General features: G+C 45.8%; 1 protein-coding gene across 2 annotated transcripts in view; it reads right to left on the bottom strand.

The window, feature by feature from the left end:
• Nucleotides 1-22,429, bottom strand: part of UST (uronyl 2-sulfotransferase) — a 125,133-nt gene extending 102,704 nt beyond the window's left edge. For both annotated transcript variants that reach the window (XR_004692162.2, XM_035108790.2), the window contains exon 1: nucleotides 21,720-22,429. Coding sequence is in view for 1 of the 2 variants with exons in the window: in XM_035108790.2 (XP_034964681.2) it covers nucleotides 21,720-21,996 (277 nt within the window). In the remaining variant the exon portion in view is untranslated. The remainder of the gene's footprint in view (nucleotides 1-21,719) is intronic.
• Between the last annotated feature and the right edge of the window lie 647 nt (nucleotides 22,430-23,076).

Here is a 23,076-nt window from a genome sequence, read left to right as displayed (position 1 = left end):
CAGAAATATTTGGAATATATGCTGTAGTATCGAGACAGAAAAGACTGAGGATATAATCCTGTGCACACCTTCCTGGAACACAATGGGATTTACTAATAAAACACAAGGAACTGTGGTAGCTTTGGGATGGTTTTGTTGACCACATGCAGGAAGAAGTGGAAGAGCTAACTGAGGGCCAACAGGTATTGATTGTTGAAGAGCTGGAGGAACTGGTCATATTAAATTCAGAATGTGAGGATGGGGATGGAAAGCATGAGCCAGCAAGCTGGAACCCGATTCCCCCCCCCCAAAAAAACTTTTCCAAATCATAAAACATGCAAATGATCTGACTGCAGAGTTTGACCTTCCATGGAACACAGCCTCAAAATAATCCATGGGATTACAGGCACTCTGAGACCACACTCTGAGATTAAATGTTTAATGAACTCAAGAAATAACAGCAGCTGCCAATTACCATGTTCCTCACACAGAAACCAGCACCAGCAGCAGATGTGCCCAGGCAACTCATGTCTGGATCTGAACCACAGCCAAGCATTTCTGGATACTGGCCAACTCCCCTGGTCCTCATATCATCTGCAGCAGTGAAGAACAGAAGGAAGAAGACCAAGAAGAAGAAGATTGTGAGCTACATTTGCCCCTCACCAGTAAGTGCAGCAATTTTTAACATATTTTAAAAATTGTTTTCAAGAGGGGTGGTTACACAATTTTGCTTATACGGTACGTGAATGGCCAGGAACGTAACTCCCATATAAGATGCAAGTTACCTGTACTGGCATTGTTATATTAAATTAACCTATCATTAAAGGGGGGGGCAATACTTATTTTTGTCTTGTTTCCAATTGTTTTAATCTCAAACTTCCAAGCTTATTGCCCACTGCAGGCAGAGTGGCCTGAATTATAGCCAACTTGCAAAAGCAATCTGTTTTACCACATAAATCTACATCACCATTTCCATGAAAACAAATTAGAATGTTTGGCCTGTTAGAACTACACTGGAGGGAGAAAAAAAAGATAACCAAGCCTGTAGCATTCTATGCCTGAAAAAGTAAAGAGGGCAAGGATAGTATCACACAAGGTCATGCCATCTAGACATAATCATATTCCTTTCTAATTGGATCCTGCAGCTTCTTTAAAAAGTCAGCTTTTGTTTAACATCTTCCAACTATTGCAGCTGCAGAAATAAGCCTGGAAACTTAATGGGATATACCGGTACCCTAAAGGTACAACACACAGACAGCAAATAAAAATTAAGAGCACCAGATTTTTTGTGTTTTCAAGCATTTTTGTAAGAATTGGAGTTAAGCAATATCAAAATATTTGCTTGCAGCTCTTTGGGTTCTACTGGGCTTATTTAGAAATAATACCTGCAAACAATTCTGAAACAGGAAAGTAAGCTCGCTTTACAGAAGTGGTATTAATTAAATGCTCATTAAAACAATGAGGAATTTAAAAATAATTCCCTTTGGTAAATTTCAAAAATGTCACCACAAAGCTCCCATCAGTCATGTCTATATTATACTCATAGCTGCCAAGTTTTCCCTTTTCTTGCGAGGAAGCCTATTCAGCATAAGGGAATTTCCCTTTAAAAAAAGGGAGAACTTGGCAGCTATGATTATACTTACACTATTCTTAAAGGGCTCAGATGAAATAATGCTTTCTGATTTTGTACTCTCTCAGGTTTACAACTCAAAAGTTACAAGCACGTCAGTTCCTTGGCCACCCTTCCATACAATCCCTTAGCTTCCTCTCTCAACTCTTTATGGTTAAGAGCACATAGCCATCTATCTGGAAGACGTGTGACCCTTTCTGACAGTCCCTGGCCACACACTTTCCCATATTAGCAGGATTGGATTCAAGTAGCTGTTCAACTATGATGCCCACTGAATGGTTTTCAGCCAGCCAGCACATCAACCCTTGACTCAAAACAATTGAATTTGCTGTTTCTGTTACTGCCAGAGCACACTGAGTTGACATTTCTACTAAACTTTCCTCTGTCGCCCCCAATCCCCAATGATTAATAGCCAACTTACCTCTGAAAAGTTAGGGTTTTTCTACTACAATATGTAATGTTTTGCCAATTTAATCACATGCTATTCAGTCTGCAATTTGTTAAGGCATTTGCCTAAACGTAAGAACACTCAAAGTGAGGATAGAGGCAGAGGTTGCACACATAAGCTCTTCCCCTAACATCCTTGTGTTCATCATGATTCTTCTTAGTCCTCAACCTTCCCCATGTTGCTTTGAGTGACTTCTATTTGCGTTCACTTCAAAGCATGCAATCAAGAACCTTATTAAAGCAGGGTCGCCGGTCATGTGGAAGAGTCTACTTCTGTTCAAGCGAATGTGAGAAGAAACACCCTGCAGAATATGCAGCAAAGGTCAGTGGGGGGACAATGACGGTAAGAGTGGCTGGGGGAACCCGGCCAGATGGGCGGGGTATAAATAATAAATTATTATTATTATTATTATTATTATTATTATTATTATTATTATTATTATTATTAAGACATACAAGGTGGTTTGGGCCATACAGGCGCACCACTGCCCCCACCCACACTTTGAGTGTTTCCGTGTTCAGGTGAAAGTCTAAACATGCCTGTTGTCTACTTGATATCATCTACAAGCCATTCACTCCTGCCTCCAGATCATCTGATCGACCCTGTGCCCAGTACATATCCTTGGGGAGGATCAAACTAAAAATTGTTTTTGAACATTCTTGAATGTGAAACATGGAAATACTGATTTTCACTATTTTCCCATTTCATTTATCAATAAATAAAAATATGACAACACCTAAACTTTAGCTATTAAGTGTAGGGTTAAACCCTGCTGCATTGGCTCTGCTATATAGCTAATCTCAAGTTATAACATGACATATGAAAGGGAAAACATCAAAATAAAACTGGTAAAATATACTCTCAAATCCAATCAGAGTTTTACTAACACAGATGCTATCTGCACTAAGACATCATTTCTGCTTCTGACTTTTATATAGTTCATCATAATCTGCGCTTTCAATAGAGAACCAGTGTGATGTAGTGGTTAAGAGCGGTAGACTCGTAATCTGGTGAACTGGGTTCATGTCTCCGCTCCTCCACATGCAGCTGCTGGGTGACCTTGGGCTAGTCACACTTCTCTGAAGTCTCTCAGCCCCACTCACCTCACAGAGTGTTTGTTGTGGGCGAGTAAGGGAAAGGAGAATGTTAGCCGCTTTGAGACTCCTTCGGGTAGTGATAAAGTGGGATATCAAATCCAAACTTCTCTTCTTCTGCCAAATACAAAATCGAGATAAGCGCCGCAACCCAAGAGTCGTCCACGACTGGACCTAACGGTCAGGGGTCCCTTTACCTTTTTACAACTGTCAGCACCTCCACTACAGGACTCCGGTAACTACTATAGAACTGTCAAGGGTAAATCCAGTTAAAAAAATACTGCTATTCCAATTTAAAACTGTTCCACTTTCTCCCAGCCTGCTCATCCTTAATTAAAGTTAATGCAGTAAATGAACAGTTAGAGGAAGACTTTCTCCTGACAAATTTAATTCCATTTTTCAGATTTCCATTTTGTAGACTCAAACAGAACACTGGTGTCTTAAACACAAGTTCACAGGAGTAGGCAAACTATAAAGGTCAAACTATCCTCAGGGACTGCAGTTCAGAAGATCTTGTACAATACTACAAGCCTAAATTCCAGGGAAAATAAACCCAAGACAAAGCTGGATAAGTATTAAAATAATGAAATGTATAGCCAATAGTTTTATGGGGAAACTGCCAAATACATATTTCGGGTTAATTTGGGTGAAAAATAAAGAAAAGACTAACTTGCTGTCTCAGTAGGAAGCTAATATATCAGAATTAGAAAAGTGAAGGCTGCATAAACATCTTATTAAGAAAAATAAATTATTAGTTATAACAAGCACCTTGCCAAAATCAAATTTAACTGGGACTAAAATAAGACTAGAGATGAGCATTGCTTTCCTTTCAGACACCCTGGAACAAAATCAGGAGCCTTAAAACTACTTTATAAGGTTGTTCATTGTTATACAGTATGCTTTGTGGCTAATCCCTGATTGAATAGTTGTTGGCATCCATCTGTCTCAAGAGACAATGAAGTGAAGCTTGAGGCGATGAAGTCCAACTGCTGGAGAACCACAGTACCTACTGTGGCAGCAGAGACCTCATACCTGCTGCCTCTTGCATTGTTTTTTGCTGCATTTAGTACCAAAGTGACCTTCCTGGGATGCTGCAAGCCCGGGCAGTGTGTATGGAGATCCTGGGCTGCCCAGATGACAAGACCTCCCTTTCGGCCTCACTGATGTGGTCCCAAAGAAAGCAGAGCAATACATTTGGCACCAGCTTGGCTGCAGTACAAGATGCCATCCAACCATCTTCACGACTCCACTCTTTACTCCCCAGCCTTTTCTTCTCACGAAGATGTCTCGCAAGGCAGCGGGTTCAGATTTTTCCTCGGAGTTTACTCCCAAAACCTCTCTCACAAATGAGTATAGCTGCAAGGCAGTGGAGGGTTGGGATAAGAGTTTCATTCTCGTAGATGGACTACCTTCCATGGTTGACAAGCCCCATCTTCCCCTCATTTCCCTCTACAAGATGTGCAGTAGCCACCTTCTTGACCATTGGAACCATTATGTGTCGTGTCCGCTCAATCCGCGAACAACATAGCTGCGTTGTTTCATATTTTCCACATGCCCCATTATCATATTATAAAGTAGTTGTGTTCTATGTTATAAATCAAGCACTGCTAGGATATGTTCCTGTTTGTTTTCCAATGTATTTCTTACGAATAAAAATATTCAGCAATTTTTTATTATGAAAGTGTGGTCCAGAGAAAAACTTTGAGACTCACTGTCCTAAGCCATTGTTTTCGACTCTAATTGGCAGCCAGTCTCCAGAGTTCTCAGGTAGAAGTCTTCTCTATCATCTGACACTTGAACCTTTCAGTAGGTGTTGAACCTGAGACCATCCACATGCTAAATATGTGGTATAGCATTGAGTTATGGACCTTCCCTATTAGTTTATGCCTGCCAAATTCCCAAGCTTATTATCACAACTGGAAATGACAAAAAATTTAAGCAGAAGCAGAGATTTTTCGGAATGTCCACTTCTAATCAAGAGATAGTAATCCCAGGAGATTTTTCTGGATGTCCACTTCTAATCAAGAGATAGTAATCCCAGGAGTATTTAACCTTTTATAACATTACTGTTTGCTGGGTATTAAGGGTAGCTGGGAAACCCCTTTAGTGACTGAGTACATCCTCCTGCCAAGTTAAAAATGGTGGCAGTTCTCCACCTTCACCCGGGTAAAGAACAGAAATATTTGTATGGAAGAAAAAGAACTATGCTATAACCACAGGTCTGTCTGGAACAGCGTTAAAGGTCACATGCCTATGAGATCAAGCACACAAGGGCTTAGATTTTGTTTCGTTTCTGAAGCTTAAAGCAGAGAGGTTAAGAGAAAAGGGGAAGGAATACATTTTATTTTTTATTCGCAGAACTAATTTGGAGCGCTTCCCTGAGCAAGAGCCAAACGGAACTACTAAGACTGTCATACTGGCACTTTCTTTGAAAATACAGACCATAAATTTTGGTTTGTGATGCCAACCATAATTTTCAGAGGAATTAGTAACTACTTTCAAAAACAAAACTGTTAGGCTTGAGTTAGGGTTCTTTTAACACTTCTTACATGGAAACAAACTCCCAGTGATGAAGTTGAATAATATATTTTACCAAAATGCCCATTGTATTATGCTTGTAATCCAAGATTAGCAACAAGGATGGATGAAATATTTTGCCAGTAGTTCATATTTGTCCATCCCTAGTGGCAAATGTAAAGCCAGGCTGGGGCCAGATGTATTAGAGGAAGGAAACTTCTCCCTCTATCTCCTGCACTTTGGTTTCTTTCTTCAATCCAGTCTTCTCCGGGGAAGAAAAGAAGTGAAGCACTGGAAGAATGGAAAGACGACTATCATGGCACATGAGGAGAGCCCTTAACAGTGATGCATCAGCTCATTGCCCGTTAGTTACTGAAGTTCTTGTGCACATTAACAAGGCATGTAAGCCTCTGATGATCCACAGCTATGTTCAAAGAACATTGCCCTATCTGTGAGTGCTTGGCTTCTCCCACTGGCTGGCATAACGCAGAGAGGGTGAGATGTGTAACTTTTGAAAGCCATTTTCATACCACACTATACCAGTTAGCTTCTGGACTATTGCTAGTTTTGGGTGCAAATGAATCACATAACCACAGTCCCCATGCTGCAACCCTCCAGACCTCTCATGGAGGGGACACCCAAAAAGGGCCTCAGGTAATGATCAAAGAGTCCGTGTCGGTTCATATGGGGAGAGGTGGTCCTGGAAGTATTATAGCCCAGAGCTGTTTAAGGTTCATATAACATCATTTGCTTAATGCAACATTGCCCTAGCTCCCTGCAGACAAGCCAGAATGAGTGATAATGAACCTACCCTCAAATTCATGCAAACAAATTGGCCAAAAATGCCTGGTAAACAAGTCATTTGGAAGCAAACTAAGATGCAGAAATCATTCTTGCCCTCACAAGCCTTGAACACTTCAGAAAGGTGATGTGGCAAAGTTCCACTTTGAATGTTACAAAAGAGAGAGGAGATAGAGCAAGAAACAAACATTTCTGGACTGCTTGGTAAGACTGAAAAGTGTGTACAAAGTGAAAACTCTGGACTTCAGTAACTGGACATCGTGGTTTTCACTTTGCAGTGTGGTGTCAAGTAAAGACATGAAGACTGCATAGCAGTGTTTCATCTCATTTCATAATCATTTTCACTTCAATTATCCTCATGCCTATTCCAAATATTACATGTTCTTGCTACCCAGATGTTATGACACTGAACAGCTCCTACACTCTCATCTTATGGAGAAGCTTGTTTGTTTGCTATAAGCTAAGTTAATTTTTAACAGAATAATTAATTAATTAAATACTATGGCAGGTGTGATAAGTTAATTTATTATATTTACATATCACTTCACACATTCAGAGGAGTCCTGGATTGATTTACAATAACAGAAAAAGGGAAAGAGCAATTCAAATGTTGACACTGCTTTTATGATCTCGTGCTACATAAAGAAACCTGTGGTAATTATCATCAACATGTATTTCATTTATATATAGAATGCTATGGCTAGAGTTTATAAGAACATAACAAGAGCATGCTGGATCAGGCCAATAGCCCATCGTGTTCTCACAGTGTCCAACCAGATGCTTGTAGGAAACCCACACGCAGGACCCAAACACAAGAGCCTCTCCCCTCCTGAAAAGGCACATATCACATTTATTCTTTTTCTGACTTTGGGGGAAAGGAGAGAGGGATTCAACTTGGTAACGGGAGCAGCAGCAGGAGAGAAAATGATTGATGCTGATCTGCAGCTGCCTGCTATGTGGCAGGCTGATTGACAGCCAGAGGCCCACCCCCTAGCAGTCTCCATTTCTTGTTCAACATTGCATCTTGCCATACTACTATTGCCATTTTGGTGGTGAATTCTCGTTGTCGTGCTCTTTGATTGCTCTACCTTCATACCACCTTACCATTTCTCCTACTGCTCAGCTCCTAGTTCTTGTCTAAACTCACAACCGGAGACAGATTTCTGGGGTGATTTCTGCACATGTGCCCCCAAGCCTGTACCTCTGGCAGGGGCCCATTTCATCAACCCCTAGGTACGCCTCTGACAATACCATTTTTGGCACTCTGCAGAATCACAGTATACAGCATAATGGAAGAGAATAGGATCCCGTATACGGGTCAGCTTCACAAGCTGAATTAGAGTCAGAAACTGTCATTCTGGAGAATGTGGTAGGTGTGGTAAAGATGAGAAAGAAGCCATATGGGCTAAGCAGCATTAGTTCTGCAGAAGTAAAACTGCTGGTGACCTTTAATAAACATTTAAAATCTGAAGTCAATGAAGGAAAGCAAAACTGGAAAAACAGGGCATACCCTAATTAAAATTAAAAACCAGAAACAAGATTTATGTTTCTTTATTGGGGGGGGGGCAGAACCAAGCTGCTAAGTATTTCTTTTTATTTACTTGATGGGGGGCAGCTGCCCTCCTGCCCCCCCCCGGTTATGCCCTTTACCACAAGTAGGATTTATATACTGTTTTAAAAAATTAAAGGGAAATATATCTAAAGACTGTACCTTTCATTTTCATTTAAAACAATAACCCCTGTACAACACCCAAGAGGGAAGAGAAATGTATTCCAATCATTCTGATCAATCAGCCAGGAATAACACAGGGAAACCCACCCATATATTTGGCATAGCATGCTATTCTACCATTAAGTAAATTCAGCAGGACATTAATACTGCAAGCCTTGCATTCTAAGGCACATGTTCTGCCAACTTGCGATCAGTGCCAGGACAGGAACACCTAATAACTTATCTAAACATACTTCATTTCCATTCAGGCTATACTCAAATCAATCAGTCCCAACACTCTTCATTTTACAGTACATGGAATTTTAAGATAGATCAGGGGTTCCCAACAAAATTTTCTTGAGGACCCCTCATCGAGCTGCTATTGTGACAAGGACCCCCATTAATTCCTAATCCTAAAATTAAAAAGTGAGAGCCAAATTAAGAGTCTTTTTAGTTACAACAGAGTACTCCATCAGTATACAGTTAGTTTTAATTTTCAGTTCTTAATGAGATGAGTTAAATCTGTCCTTTGAGTCCATTATTTTCCCACATTTAGCAACAAGCTGAGCCACCTCATAAGACGCAAGGGTTGCATTTTCATTTACATTTGCACCACAGTGTTTGGCAATTGTTTTACGAGATGTTTTCAACTCTCCTAATTTATTTTTGGAAAAAATTTAATGACGCCGATCCGGCGCGGGGGAAGGGTTTGGCTCCCACGCAGCAGCGGCTGCGGTTTGGGTGGCTTTCTGCTTGTTTGGGGGCAGGGCCGTCTTAAGCCCATCCGGTGCCATGGTGCAAAGGTCCCTCTGGTGCCCCCCCCCCGTTTCACAGAGTTACTGGCCTTTGGGGGGGATGGGATCCGGACGCGGCAGCCGGACGGGCAGGGTTTTATGAAAAACAAAGAACAAAAAAACCCACCCTTCATATCAGGGCCGGATTTAGGTTTGATGAGGCTCTCACCGCGGCCTGCACCTCCGCCACCCCGCTGTCCGCTACCCGGCTCAGCTCTGCACCGCTGGCCAGATCCCGCACGGGGAAGGCACCCACCGCTTGCACCCAGCAGCCTCCCACGAAGCCTCCAGTGTGCACCAGGGAACTGGCGAGTGCCGCTGCGCCCAAGCTGGTGCTGCTGCTGCTGCCGAGGCGGACGCCGCCGGGCACCGCTAGCCAGAAGCTAGAGCGACGGGAAGGAGGTGGAGGGTGAGCGAGCAGAGCTCGGAGACCCCGCGACACCCAGGGAGTCACCATGGCCTCGGCGCCTGGGAAGGGAGCGGAGAGGGTGGAGCTGGGGCGGGCGAGGGCAAAGGCCCTGCCGAGCGTGGAGCTCCTTGGCAGGCGGGTTTCGGACGACAGCACCGCCGCCAGTGGCCTCAGGACCCCCTGAGCTGGGAGCGCTTCCCCGCCCCACAGCACGGCCAACAGCAGGAGGAGCAGCCCCAACCGCCGCATCGGCACCTGGAGCGACGCAGCGAGGGCGCGTGGCCATTGAGCTTCCTCTCCTCTCCTCCTCTTGAGGCAGAATCAGCGAGACTCCTGCCTAGAGTGGCAGCAGGCATGTGGTGCCACTCTAGGCAGGAGTCTCGCTGGTTCTGCAAGAAGAGGAGGAGAGGAAGCTTTTGCCGCCTCACATGAAGCTCCTGGCTGCCGCGTTCAGCCAGACACCAGCCATTCGGCACCCATTCGGTGCCCCTTCGGCGCCTCTGGGGGCTGATTTGGCGGCGCTGGCACGTTGGCCGACTTTAGGAGCTCCGCGCCAGCGTGCCCGCCGCCATCTTGCCTCGCCAGAAGTCCCAGTCTTGCGGACCCCTCTGGCATAGCTCGCGGACCCCTGGGGGTCCGCGGACCACCAGTTGGGAACCACTGCGATAGATGATACATTTCTGGATTATCTTGTGCAAATAGAAACATGCCAAGATTCATCCCAAATTCACAGTATAAACCACAGATAGCCAAAACTTTAATCAAGGTTACAGTTCTTTCAGGGATTTCAGTATGAAAATAATTTTTAAAATAAACTAATATCTTTTCTAGTGCTTATGTTTGTTTTTTTGCTGTTTTAAATCACTCAACTACTATATTTTTAAAAGTACTACAAGGGGAACCCACAAATTTATTACTGAGCAGGTACCAAAATATCCAAACGGCTTTGTGTCTTATACCTTCTGAGATGGTTCGATCTTAGTCATCTTAGATAATTAGATTTATGGAGGCTATGATTTTGTATTTTACACTCCGTATTTTGTTTTTCTTGGCTGGCTGACCACAAAAAACATCTGATTGACTGACAACTAAGGCAATACCTATTAAAATGTGAAAATTTGCAGACTGAACTGGTCTCTATCATGTCCATTGTCCCTAAAGCATCTGAGCAAAATACAGAATGGTAAATTTACATTTGCACAGAACTGAACCTTTTCCAAAATGCATTGGATGAATTGAAAAACTGGAAAGTGTTGAGCCATAAAGGTAAAGGTACCAGTACCCCTGTCCGTTAGGTCCAGTCCTGAACGACTCTGGGGTTGTGCGCTCATCTCGCTCTATAGGCTAAGGGAGTTGGCGTTTGTCTGCAGACAGCTTCCAGGTCAGGTGGCCAGCATGATTAAGCCGCTTCTGGTGAACCAGAGCAGTGCACGGAAACAGCGTTTACCTTTCCGCCAGAGCGGTACCTATTTATCTACTTGCACTTTGATGTGCTTTCGAACTGCTAGGTTGGCAGGAGCTGGGACCGAGCAATGGGAGCTCACCCTGTCACGGGGATTCGAACCATCGACCTTCTGATCGGCAAGCCCTAGGCTCTGTGGTTTAGACCACAGCACCGCTCGCATACTCCGGCATTATTAGGGTAAACTAAACCCACTATCTGCTGCCCCCAATCCATTATATATGTAAACACCATCACAGCAAAACATGGCAGTGATGAGGGAGACCGACTTCCTGTTTAAATCTCCTCCCGTGACCAATTCTTTTGAGTTGAAAATTTTTCTTAAATTTCTTTCTCTTACTCACAGTGTCCAATGTCTTCAAAACCTTTTTAAAAAAATTTTTAAATCCACCGCTCCTCCGCTGCCGGCTTGGAGCTTCGCTCTGTGAGGGTAGCGGTGTGTGGAGCATAAGGTAATCAATATCTACTCCTCTTTGGATGCAGCATGCCTCTGTATACCATTTGCTGGGAATCACAAGTGGGAAATGACTGTTGCATTTATATTCTGCTCGTGAGCAGGTGTATCGGGCTGCACCAGCCAGTTACCTGGCGGATATCCACTACGTGGAATACCACAGATTTATCTCAGTTTAGTTCCCGACTAAGAGAATGGCAGGCAGCATATTTGCTAAACAAGCCCACTGGGAAAATAACCTTTTCGGTGGCTAAATTCCTCTTCCTGGCGCTCAAATGTCGGAAACGTATAATCGAATGCCTTGATGTGGGTTACCTGTAGGAGGTTCAGTAGCACAGTCATACTTCATTTATGTATCCCTTCAGTTTTATATATTTATATATTTTTATATTTGTACTAGTGGTTTTCAGCCCGTTCAATAACGGGCGCTAGAATCCTGGGGTTCGGAGAAGCGCTTGCGCAGCGCGTCTCCGAACCCTGGGACCTGTCCTTGCTGTCGGTGGCAGGGGGACAGGAACGGAGGAGGAGAAAGCGCTGCTTTCTCCTGCTCCGTTCCTCTCCCGCAGCCGCCGACAGGAAGCAGACATCCCAGGGTTCAGAGAAGCGCTTGCGCAGCGCTTCTCCGAACCCTGGGACCTGTCCTTGCTGTCGACGGCAGGGGGACAGGAACGGAGGAGGAGAAAGCGCTGCTTTCTCCTCCTCCGTTTCTCTCCCGCAGCCGCCGACAGGAAGCAGACATCCCAGGGTTCGGAGAAGCGCTTGCGCAGCGCTTCTCCGAACCCTGGGACCTGTCCTTGCTGTCGGCGGCAGGGGACAGGAACGGAGGAGGAGAAAGCGCTGCTTTCTCCTCCTCCGTTTCTCTCCCGCAGCCGCCGACAGGAAGCAGACATCCCAGGGTTCGGAGAAGCGCTTGCGCAGCGCTTCTCCGAACCCTGGGACCTGTCCTTGCTGTCGGCGGCAGGGGGACAGGAACGGAGGAGGAGAAAGCGCTGCTTTCTCCTCCTCCGTTCCTCTCCCGCAGCCGCCGACAGGAAGCAGACATCCCAGGGTTCGGAGAAGCGCATGCGCAGCGCTTCTCCGAACCCTGGGACCTGTCCTTGCTGTCGGCGGCAGGGGGACAGGAACGGAGGAGGAGAAAGCGCTGCTTTCTCCTCCTCCGTTTCTCTCCCGCAGCCGCCGACAGGAAGGACGCGCGCACACTCCCCCCCCGCCTCCTCCAACCGCCGCTCCTCACGGCCAGGGAGGGTTGTGAGGAGGCCTTCGCCGGCCTCCACCCTCGCTTTCCTGACGTGCCCTGCAGTGAGGCGGTGTCCGGCGGGAGCGGCGGTTGGAGGAGGCAGAGTGGGGGGAGAGTGCGCGCGCGCGCAGTCTCTGCTGTCCAATCCCTGTATCCCTGGGGCACATGCGCAGTGACCCAGGGACACACGGGACAGCTTGGACGCAGGGACATCTTGGACATTATTATATAGGATTGAGAATTTTTTTTCTGGCTGACTATCGGTCGAATAAAGTATTTTGATTGATTGATATTCTGCTTGTGGCATGGCCACTGTGGGAACGGGATGCGACACAAGATGAGCTTTTTGGTCTGATCCAGCAGGGCTCTTATGTTCAAAGTATTATTTATATAAAGAAGTTGCCTAGTAACATTTGGCACTACTTCCCAAGCTGCTTTATATTTAAATCTTCTATAGCTATTCCATTTCCCCCCTTAGGTTCCATAGGTTTTTAATAGAAATATAAACAATTGTGTGAGTCTGATAACCCACCAGAGCACCTCTTCTGCACTCTAGCTCATGCAATAGATAATGATGGGGGTGGGAGTGGGGGCAGTAGGTGACAAGAGCAAGCAGCCAGACAAAGGAAGTGAAAGGAAAGCAAAAACCTGAGTAAAATGGGGCAAATAGTGAAGCAGGTTACAGGAGAGATAAAAGGTACAGCAGGAGAGAAACGCAGCTAACACACACAAAAACCCTCACTGTTCAAGGTGGCAGAGAAAATCATGCCATATAAATGTAAAGGTGTCTGAAGTGTCACCCTGTTTATAAGGTAATTACATCTCTCCTTGTTTAAACAGGCACAGCTGAGCAAAATATAACTAAGATAACTTTACAAATAAAAATTCTAATGTCACCGGGAGGAGCATAAAAAGGCATACACCGGAGAAAAGCAGTTTTTGGTGTACTGCAGGTTGCATGCACATCTTTACTACTCCGTACTTAGAGAATTTTAAGTGCCAAGAAAACCAAAGAGCTTCCTACACATTATATGACAACAGTACCACAACACATTAAAAACGAAAAAGCCATTTGGGGAAGGGAGAATTTAGATCAGAGAAGTGACTCTTTTCAGACCCAATGCTTTTTCTGGCCAATTCCATTAGCAGTCATAAGCGATTTCAAATGTGTGGTTTGCACACTTGGGAGGGGGCATATCAAGCAGTGAAACAGAAGGCAGGCATATAAAGAGCTAGGCATTCCCTCCCTTCCCCAAACACTTCTTTAGTCTCAAATCTGCAGTCACTATCTGCTTCTGAACAGATGTTTCTATTACGTAATTACTTCCTGCAGATTATGTGTGCACAACTACTCACTTACAGTATCTTTTGGCATGCAAGTATGTGGACTAAGTGGGGTGCATTCTTAAGGCTGATTGAACTAGAAGCCTATAGGCAGAGTTTGTTTCAATTTAATTGTATAGCGCAAGTGATTTTAGGCACTTTTATATATATCTGACACCTCCAATAAATAATGCTTTGAAATGTAACCCTAGAATTCCCCCAGATACAGAGAGAAATTAATCAACCCTAAAAGAGTTTCAGCACAGGAAAAGCAGAAAACGACAACAAGCTTTGGGCAGTGAAAATTTGCTGCAGTTCTTCTCACCCCAGATCTTTCTGAAGGGGTTGTAAACTTATTTCTCAATGACTCCTTGATTGGAGCAACTGATTGTAATGCGCTCTGGTCCATGGGGTGACAAAGAGTTGGACACGACTAAACAACAACAAATAACTAACTTCAACCATCAGTCTCCACACAATGAATTTCCATGACGAAGAAGAAGAAGAAGAAGAAGAAGAAGAAGAAGAAGAAGAAGAAGAAGAAGAAGAAGAAGAAGAAGAAGAAGAAGAAGAAGTCCAATAAGGATCAAGATGGGTAAAAACAAACAAACAGAAGACACTGTTCTTACACTGTGCAACAAACAGATAATCAGTCATTGTAGTTTTAAGATCATCTATGTGCTAAAGCCTGCTGTTGAGTGTACTGTGGACATTTAATATGTCTCTCTTTTAAGTAACACATAAGTGAGGGACAAACCCTTACCTTCAGGCAAGAATATGAAATCCTGTAGGTACTGGGGCGAGAATGCACTTTCCCTCCTGTATCTGTGATTTGAATATGCATATTTTTTATTCAGCAAACTCTTACTGCCCTATTCAAGGCAGGTGAAAGGACCTATAGTAACAGACTGAATCAAAGTTTTTTTTTCTTTACCAAAATAATACTGTAGTACAGAGAAATCTATACAGGTCTGATGCATACTGCAACTTGACTGATGTTTGTTCCAAGTACCGGTATGACCTCAGATGAACAATACACATCTCTGCAAATTCAGGAAGGCAGAGTAAAGCACCAAATGCTTGTTTGTATGAACCGATGCATGTACATGATGCACATCCTTGTTGGGCCTTAAGAAGTTATGGCCTCATGGGGGGGGGGGGAATTTCGCCTCCACAGAGGTGACTTACTTGTAGGAAGCTGGAAATAAGCAGCCCCTCTTAGATTGAGGTTTGATAATTTTCATACCAAGGAGAATTTGGGCCTGGCAGCCAATGAGGCGCTCTCTCTCTCTCTCTCTGCAGAGACAAAGTTTTGTACTCACTGTCCAGTGAAGATTTTGCAGGGAATAAGATGTATACATGGGCGTACCCAGCATGGGACAGGGGGGCAGCTGCCCCCCCAGAAGGAAAAAATGAAATGAAACAGGCAGCAGCCGAGCGAGGAAGGCAGGCATCCTGCTGGCAATACAGCCGCCCAGAAGGGAAAGGGCTCGGCTCTTGCTTCAACGCCACCAGCAGCCCCAGCGCGCCGTGGCAGGTCCGTGTGGCTCCGACCAGGCAAGGCAGCTGCTGTGGCTGTTACTGGGCGTCCGCTCCGGCTGCGCTCTTGGTCCCCTGGGCGATGCTGCTGCCCCTCCCCGGAGGCGGCTGCTGCTGCTGCAATATGGCTAACGCGCTGCTGCGCGGGCAAGCGCCACAGGTCTCGCCTCGCCTGCCCTTCACCCCGCCTCCCTTCTGCGAGCCAGCTAGAGCCGCGCACGCGCGCTCAAGCTGCGCCTTTTCTCCCAGCTCGGAGCGCTGCGAACCTGCGGAAGGAAGAGGCGGAAGCGCTGGCCGAGGGTGCCTGCAGATGGTGCAGGCCCTAGCGAAGCCCTGTGATTTGCGCAGGGCAGGCACAGCTTTCCACGGAGTGCCTCGACGGCTACAGGAAGAATGGAGGAGCTGGAAAAGTCAAATAAAGAGCAAGCTCGGCCGCGGCGTCTCCACTGCAGCCCCTCCTCTCACGTGGTTTGTTTTCTAGGGCGTCCTAATCTTCCAGCCTGCAGCCCTAATCTGCACGCTCCTTTCTCGCTGCGAAATAGGCGTCTGCGGAACTCCTTTGCCACTTGACCAAGGCTTTAAGGGGCCAGCAATCACGCTCGTTAGCAACAGGGATCTTGGAGACAACGAACAAACAAGCACAAACAAGAGCCCCAAAAGTTTTGATAGTGCTGTATCAAGGTCCCGGGACAGCAGACAAGTGCTGGTTTATACAGTTCTGCCCCATGCCACCATTTCCTGTAAATCAGAGTTGTAGAATTGGGACCCTGAGGATCATCTTTCTAGTCCAACCCCCTGCAAAGCAGGAATATGCAGCTGTCCCATATGGGGATCGAACTTGCAACCTTGGCATTATCAGCACCATGCTCTAACCAGCTGAGCAATAATAATGCAAAAGGTTTTAAATTGGGAGTGCAATAACTCTTCCTCAAATTTGACACTGAGCAAATACAGTGCTCCTCCAAAATAAACCACAACAAGGAAAAAAGGAAACCCGAACAAAACAGAAAAGGGGGGGCAAATTAAGTAGTTTTTCCCATGCTTTTGTTTTTGTTTCTTCACTGCTTATTTATTTGCTCATCATCCAGTTCTGCCGAAGTTTAAATCTTGCACATTTCTTCGCAGGTTTGATTGGTTTTAATACTTACCTGCAAGTAATGAACTCAAATAACTTCTAAATAGAGGTACAGGATTGTGCAATTAGTTTTAAATTTTGATTCTTTTGATGGAGTTTATGCTGCTTTGACACATGCTTTCTTCTTGGGGGGGGGGTTGTGTGTGTTTTGTAATGTTAACTTTTGCCATTTTTCGTTTTAATGTCGATCAGCCTGGGAATTTGATTAAATTGTGGCATAACATACTCACAGCAAACAAGCCAGTATGCCCCTCCCTTCTCCAAGAAGCTCCGGGTACATACATGGGGTTTCCCTAATTCATTCTTACAATAAGTGTTTGTGGTACGCTAGGCTAAGCAAGAACACATGACTCAAGGTCACATACAGAGTTTCCTAGCTGAGCAAGAAACTGAACTTCCTCGCCCAGACCTGCACAACTTGTGATCCATCAATCTGGATGCAGTTAACTACTTACATGTAAGCAGAGGCAGGGAATCTTTGGCCCTCAAAATGTTGTTGGGCTCCCAGCTCCCATCAGCCCAGCCAACACAACCAATAATGAAGGATGATGGAATTTGTAGTTTAGCAACATGTGAAGTGCCACAGATTCCTTCCCCCCTAAGAGAGAAGCCCACAAAATAAGTGAAGCATGGCTAAATGTTAAAGTGTCACTTTCCGTTTCAAAAATTCTGAAGTCCCTAACAGAAAAGTTACCAAAAGGTGATTTGATTTGATTTATTGTTTTTCTGTCCCAGCTCCTGCCCACCTAGCAGTTCGAAAGCACGTCAAAGTGCAAGTAGATAAATAGGGACTGCTCTGTCGGGAAGGTAAACAGCGTTTCTGTGTGCTGCTCTGGTTCGCCAGAAGCAGCTTTGTCATGCTGGCCACATGACCCGGAAGCTGTCTGCGGACAAACGCTGGCTCCCTCGGCCTATAGAGCGAGATGAGCGCCGCAACCCCAGAGTCGGACACGACTGGACCTGATGGTCAGGGGTCCCTTTACCTTTACCTTTTATGCCACTTTTCATTCAAATGAATCTCAAAGCGGCTTACAACCAATAAATAACCGTAACATAATAAAACATAATAGCACATCGTGAATACGGCATATATAATAAAAAAATTTGGTTTCATTCGCCTTTTCTGTGCTGAAGTCACAACCTGAACGACCATGGCTTGCCCCCCCCCCGTTTTGATCCTGGATCTATATATATCTATATGTTGCAGCCTCTCTTCCAACCTACAGCACACACCTCACACAAGACACAGCCTGCTCTGTTGTTTGCCTCCTGTGAGGTTTCCCCACTAGTTACCAGAATTAAATTTCTGACCACATCCAACCAATTTATGGCCTAATTTAGCTAGGCTCAATTTAAATTTAAGTTTGTTAATGTTTATAACTTGCATCCTAAGCTCCAACTGTCAGCATGTCAGCTAAAAATGGATGGGGGAGAGAGATACTTAAATAAATGACACTCAGGATCCCTCCCAACTCTACAATTCTATAAATTTGAATTTCTACAGCTTGTACCACTGATATATTGTTTTCACCTGTGCAACAAAATGCTATGCTTCTACTATGCAGCTTTTAAAATAGTTTTGAAACCAACATGTTTCAGAATGACATTACACACTACATGTTATTTCAATGCCAATTCTCATTTACTGATTTTAACTGATCACCATTTTATTTTCTTGCTTATTACCAATTAGCACAGTATGTTGCCGTTTCATTGCACAAAACCAGAATAAAACTCAAAGCACATTTTTACTTCCAAGTATTTCATAATCCCTTCTTCCCCCCTGCCCCGCTCCCAACTCTTTTACTTGCAGTCTTCAAGCCAGAAGCCTGGATTGCACTGTTTTGATTGGGTATCACTTATTTCTGCTTCAGGAAACTAGAAGTTCAGTCCCTGCAACCCCCTGTGGTTTTCCCAGCCACATACTTGAGAGATTCACATTCCTTCAATAAAGTCTTCAGTGCTAAATGCATTCAGGAGGCACAGTGATTTGGAAAGTACCAAAAGTCACAATTTGGGGCAACAAATAAAGAGAAGCTTTAATAATTTTTTATTGGTGTTTACCTAGATTGTCATTTTTAATTACTGTAGATCACCTTGGGAGCAGAAATGCATAATTCATAAATACTTTCAATAAATTAAAATACATGTTATTTCCATTGCTGAAGGAGGAGAGGGGCAGAGCTTCTTCAAAAAAATGTCTTAGCAGAAAAACTGTATTACAGGCACAAAGATGTGATAACTGGTCCTGACAATGCATCCACCAAATCCGAAACAACCCTATTGAGAATAAAGTGATTCAGAAATAGGTGCTACAACATGGGCACATACAAAAACAACTATCAGTAAATGGTGCTGCAAGTGAAACAGAGGCTACTGGAATTTGAAATGAAGATAGAAGATAGTGGGGTGTGTTATATATACTGTGAAGACACAATGGTGTCTATATTAACTCAGAACAATCCTACCTCCCACCCATAGTAAATGAACAGAATAGCAGAGCCACAATCACAACTGTAGCCCTGCCACTTGCGCAGGCCAAGGCAGAAAGTAGGGGGGGGGCAGTAAAATTTCCTCCAAAAATTGCTGCACCAGCTTTGGGATGGCACAGCAGAGAAGCCTGGATCGTGCTCCACACCCTTGCAAATAACAGGCATGTGTTCCAGCAGACGCTTGGCCAGCCCAGCTCACCCCCCCTTCTGTTCCCTGAAACAACCCATTTTGAGGATTTACACTGGCTACTGCCAATGACAATACCACCACTGGTAGGTTCCACCAGTGCTTTCAGTGGAGACACCACCTCCCCCCCCCCACCCTCAGAAACTGCAACCACATTCCAACTTCCTCCAGCAGAGCAGTTTGAAGGTTAGGATTGTGCTACCCATTACAATGCAGGGTGGTAGGCACAAGATTTGCAAGGAAGCCTAACAACAAAATGCAAGAGTAAGCATGGCAAAGAGAAAGGAAGTGACCAGTTGAGAGCTGGACATGCAAGGTTTTGAATTAAAAATGCAGAGATTTTCTAAAAATTCAGAAAGAAAGAACCACATAAACTGACGTGTCTGTCTGCATCTTCTCAATGCACGTGCCAGTGATAGTTAAAAAGCACCAGTGTGGTGTTAGCAGTTAGTGTGTTGAACTAGAACAGGAGTCAGCAACCTTTTTCAGCCACGTCCCGCAGACCATGTGGTGGGCCATACTACGTGTTTTTTTTGGGGGGGGGGGAATGAACAAATTCCTATGCCCCACAAATAACCCAGAGATGCATTTTAAATAAAAACACACATTCTACTCATGTAAAAACACACTGATTCCTGGACTGTCCATGGGCTGGATTGAGAAGGCAATTGGACCGCATCCGGCCCACGGGCTTTAGGTTGCCTACCCCTGAACTAGAACTTGGAAGACCAGAGATCAAATCCCCACTTGGCCATGAAGCTAGGTGGGTGAGCTTGGGCCCTTCTCACACAAGTAGCCTACCTCACAGGGGTTTTGTGATGATAAAATGGAGAAAAGGGGAAACCATGTATTAAAGGAAATGTGGGAAACAAATGTAATAAGTAAGTAGCATACAGAAGGCTTATTTACACATAAGTAAAATCCCAGGAAGAAGCTGCTAGGTGTGAAATATTCCTTAATAAGTATGACAGCATTCATGTTGGAGAAGAAATGAAGCAACAATGTAGCTGCTGTCCTGCCATAGCCAGTTCAGCCCAATTGTAATATGTTGTGCTCACCACCTTTCGCTGTGCTCTTGTAAAATTCTTATTTTAATATTCATTGTAGCCAACTTAATCCAGTAATACTGTCATTTGAATTGCCAGCAGTCTCTTAATTCTAACTGTCAGTCCACAGCTCACATTTATTTTACCACTGGGACTGGCTGTGAACCACAATGATTTATTTTGTGGTCAGGCCAAGGGTGACCTTAAGGACACCCCCCTCCTCCTCCTCCTCCTTTCTCCAACACACATGCAGGCAGCTCCTCCAACACTCAAATAGAAAGTCCCCACATGGAAGATAAGAGTGCAAATTAGCAAGCATGCCAGCTGCTCCTGCTAAAGAAATGGGTTCATTTAGACTAGTGGGGGGGAATCACCATTGACAATTTTCAAGCATTTAAAAGACTATAGGGGGGGGGCAGATGGGGAGAACTTTTATACCGAATGCTGGATGAAGTATTTTTGTTCTAGAAGAGCAGTTTGTCAGTGGAACAAGCCTAAGGAAACAATGGAACTTGCTGCCTTGAATTAAAAGGCTAGGCAGGCATCTGCAGTGAATGTCTGGAGAATGTCTTACCTCAGGACTTACATGTTGGACTGAACCAGAGCTGTGAAACCGGTGGCCCTGCAGCCGCTGTTGGACTAAAACTCCCCCCCCCAACCCCCTTGTCTGACTGCTATGATGAGGGTTGGAGTCCGACAACTGGAGGGCCACAGATGCATGCCTCATCCCTGGACTTGACACTACCGGACTACATAACTGCAAAGCAAGTGACCTTTCAATGTCTTGATCAAAAGCACCATCTTCTGTACGATTAGCAGCAGCAGCAGCAGCTATAATAAAAGGGACCCCCCCACTTCCTCCTTCATACGGTCTAATGGAATACGAGAGGGACGAAGGGGCATGCAACCGAAATACTCCAAGACACTCTTCCCAACTGCAAAAAGTTTTCAAACATTTCGATTCAAATGCGACCATTTACCAACGCAACCGACCGCTGCAGGCGCACAGCTACTCGATAAGGCGGCAGTTTTCCCTAGTGAGGAAAAACATGCCACTTGCTCTTGCATGTTTGTGTGTTGGGAACAAACGCCCCTCCAACCCTTACTAGTAGTAGAACTTAGACCCTTTCACTAGGTAGAATGGTAAAGACGCCAAATAAGAAGTTGGTTGGGTGTCTCCTGACAGCGGACAGCACTACGGTACGTACCAACTTTGAAGAACTATAGCACAGACACCGTCCAGTAAGGGTGGGAAGAAACCAGCTCCGTCCAGTAAGGGTGGGAAGAAGCCAGCTCCAGACCCCCTAACGAAGACGGCTCGCTTCACAACTCACCACACAAGCCCACGAGGCGCTACCGGTTCGCTCTTCACCCCCCACCCCCACCCCTATATCCGGAGTCGTCGTCCTCCCTCCGGCAGCAGCAGCCCCACTCCCTCATCCTTCCCTGCGCCCTCCTTACCCAGATAGTGCCTCAGGTCCAGCAGAAAGCGAGGGGCGCCCCCGTTGAGCTGGTAGAAGAGGGAGCCCAGACAGAAGAGCAGCAAGGCGGCCATGCAGAAGCCGTAGTCGCGCAGGGAGAGGAAGGGCAGCAGCGAGAGGGGCCTCCTCCGCCGCCAGCCCGCTCCCTGCCCGGGAGCCCCCGCGGTGGGCTGCGGGGCCACATGAGGACGGGGCTCCGGGAAACCCGCGCTGTAGCACGGCGGCGGCGGCGGCGGCGCAAGCAGCAGCTTCTTCATCGTCGTCGGCGCCCCCGTCGCTTCCTTCGCCGCCGCCTCCTGCTCAGACAGCCCGCCGGGCAGAGCGCATCCTCCATCCGCCTGCTCCGCTCCGACTGCCCGGCGTGAAGGTGGGGGAAAAGTTCGCCGGAGGCTCAGGCGGCTTCCCTCCTGCCCATTACCGGCTTCGCCCGGGTGCCGGACGCCCCTAGGAGCGGCTGGAGGCGGCGGCGGCGGCGGCAACCACCATCCCCCTCTGCGGCTCCTTGGCGGGGCTTCCTCTTCTCCGCTTCTTCTCCTTCTCCTCCTCCTCCTCCGCTGCTTCGCTCCCTTTCTCTTCGCTCCAGTGTCAGGTTACAGTTCATGCACGACGGGCCGGTGCCTGCAACTCGCTGCGAAAAAGTTGTTTGCGTCTCTCGCTCTCGGCCGCAGCCCCGCCGCCACCTTCCTCGCCGTCTCCTCAGCCCGCCCACCTCCCTCTCTCCCTCTCTTGTTCCCCAGAGGCGGCCTTTATTTGCCGCACCAGCGACCCCTAGAGGCTGCCTTCTGGCGCCGACATCCCGGCGGGGCCCGGAAACAAGCGCATGTACATAGTGCAGAGCTCGAACTCCTTCTCCCCCGCGGTTCTTTCTTTCCCTACTTGCCGCTATATCACGTTCGTAGCTCTCCTCCCTAGTGCCCTTAACTTAGCACTGCCTGCAAAGCCCCTAAATGCAAAACAAGAGTTGGAAACTGAACTTTACCCAAACGCTGTTAATCCATGCGAAAACTTTACTGCAGTTCGCATTGGGAACTTTCACACCTGACACTAATAGTGTAGGTTTATAGCAATGTAGGCCAGGCAGGCAGCATATGTCTGAGGAACTGCAATCATCACAATATCTGCCTAACTATAAGAAATAAAGCAAATGTTCAGTTTTTATACAGCTGCTTTGTGCCACGTGCCATGGTGTAGATTTCAGGGTCCGGAACTGGAAAAGAATCCATTTCATGGCCTTTATGTGAGATAGGCAAGTTATATCTCTATAGAGCCAATGTGGTGTAAATAGAGTGTTGAATTGGGACCTCGGAGACCCAGGGTTCAAATCCCCATTCACTTAC

The sequence above is a fragment of the Zootoca vivipara genome, chromosome 3 (assembly GCF_963506605.1).
Source record: "Zootoca vivipara chromosome 3, rZooViv1.1, whole genome shotgun sequence".
NCBI classification, from domain to species: Eukaryota; Metazoa; Chordata; class Lepidosauria; order Squamata; family Lacertidae; genus Zootoca; species Zootoca vivipara.
Note: the sequence above shows the minus strand (reverse complement) of the source record. Positions and strands in the feature narration are given on the sequence as shown.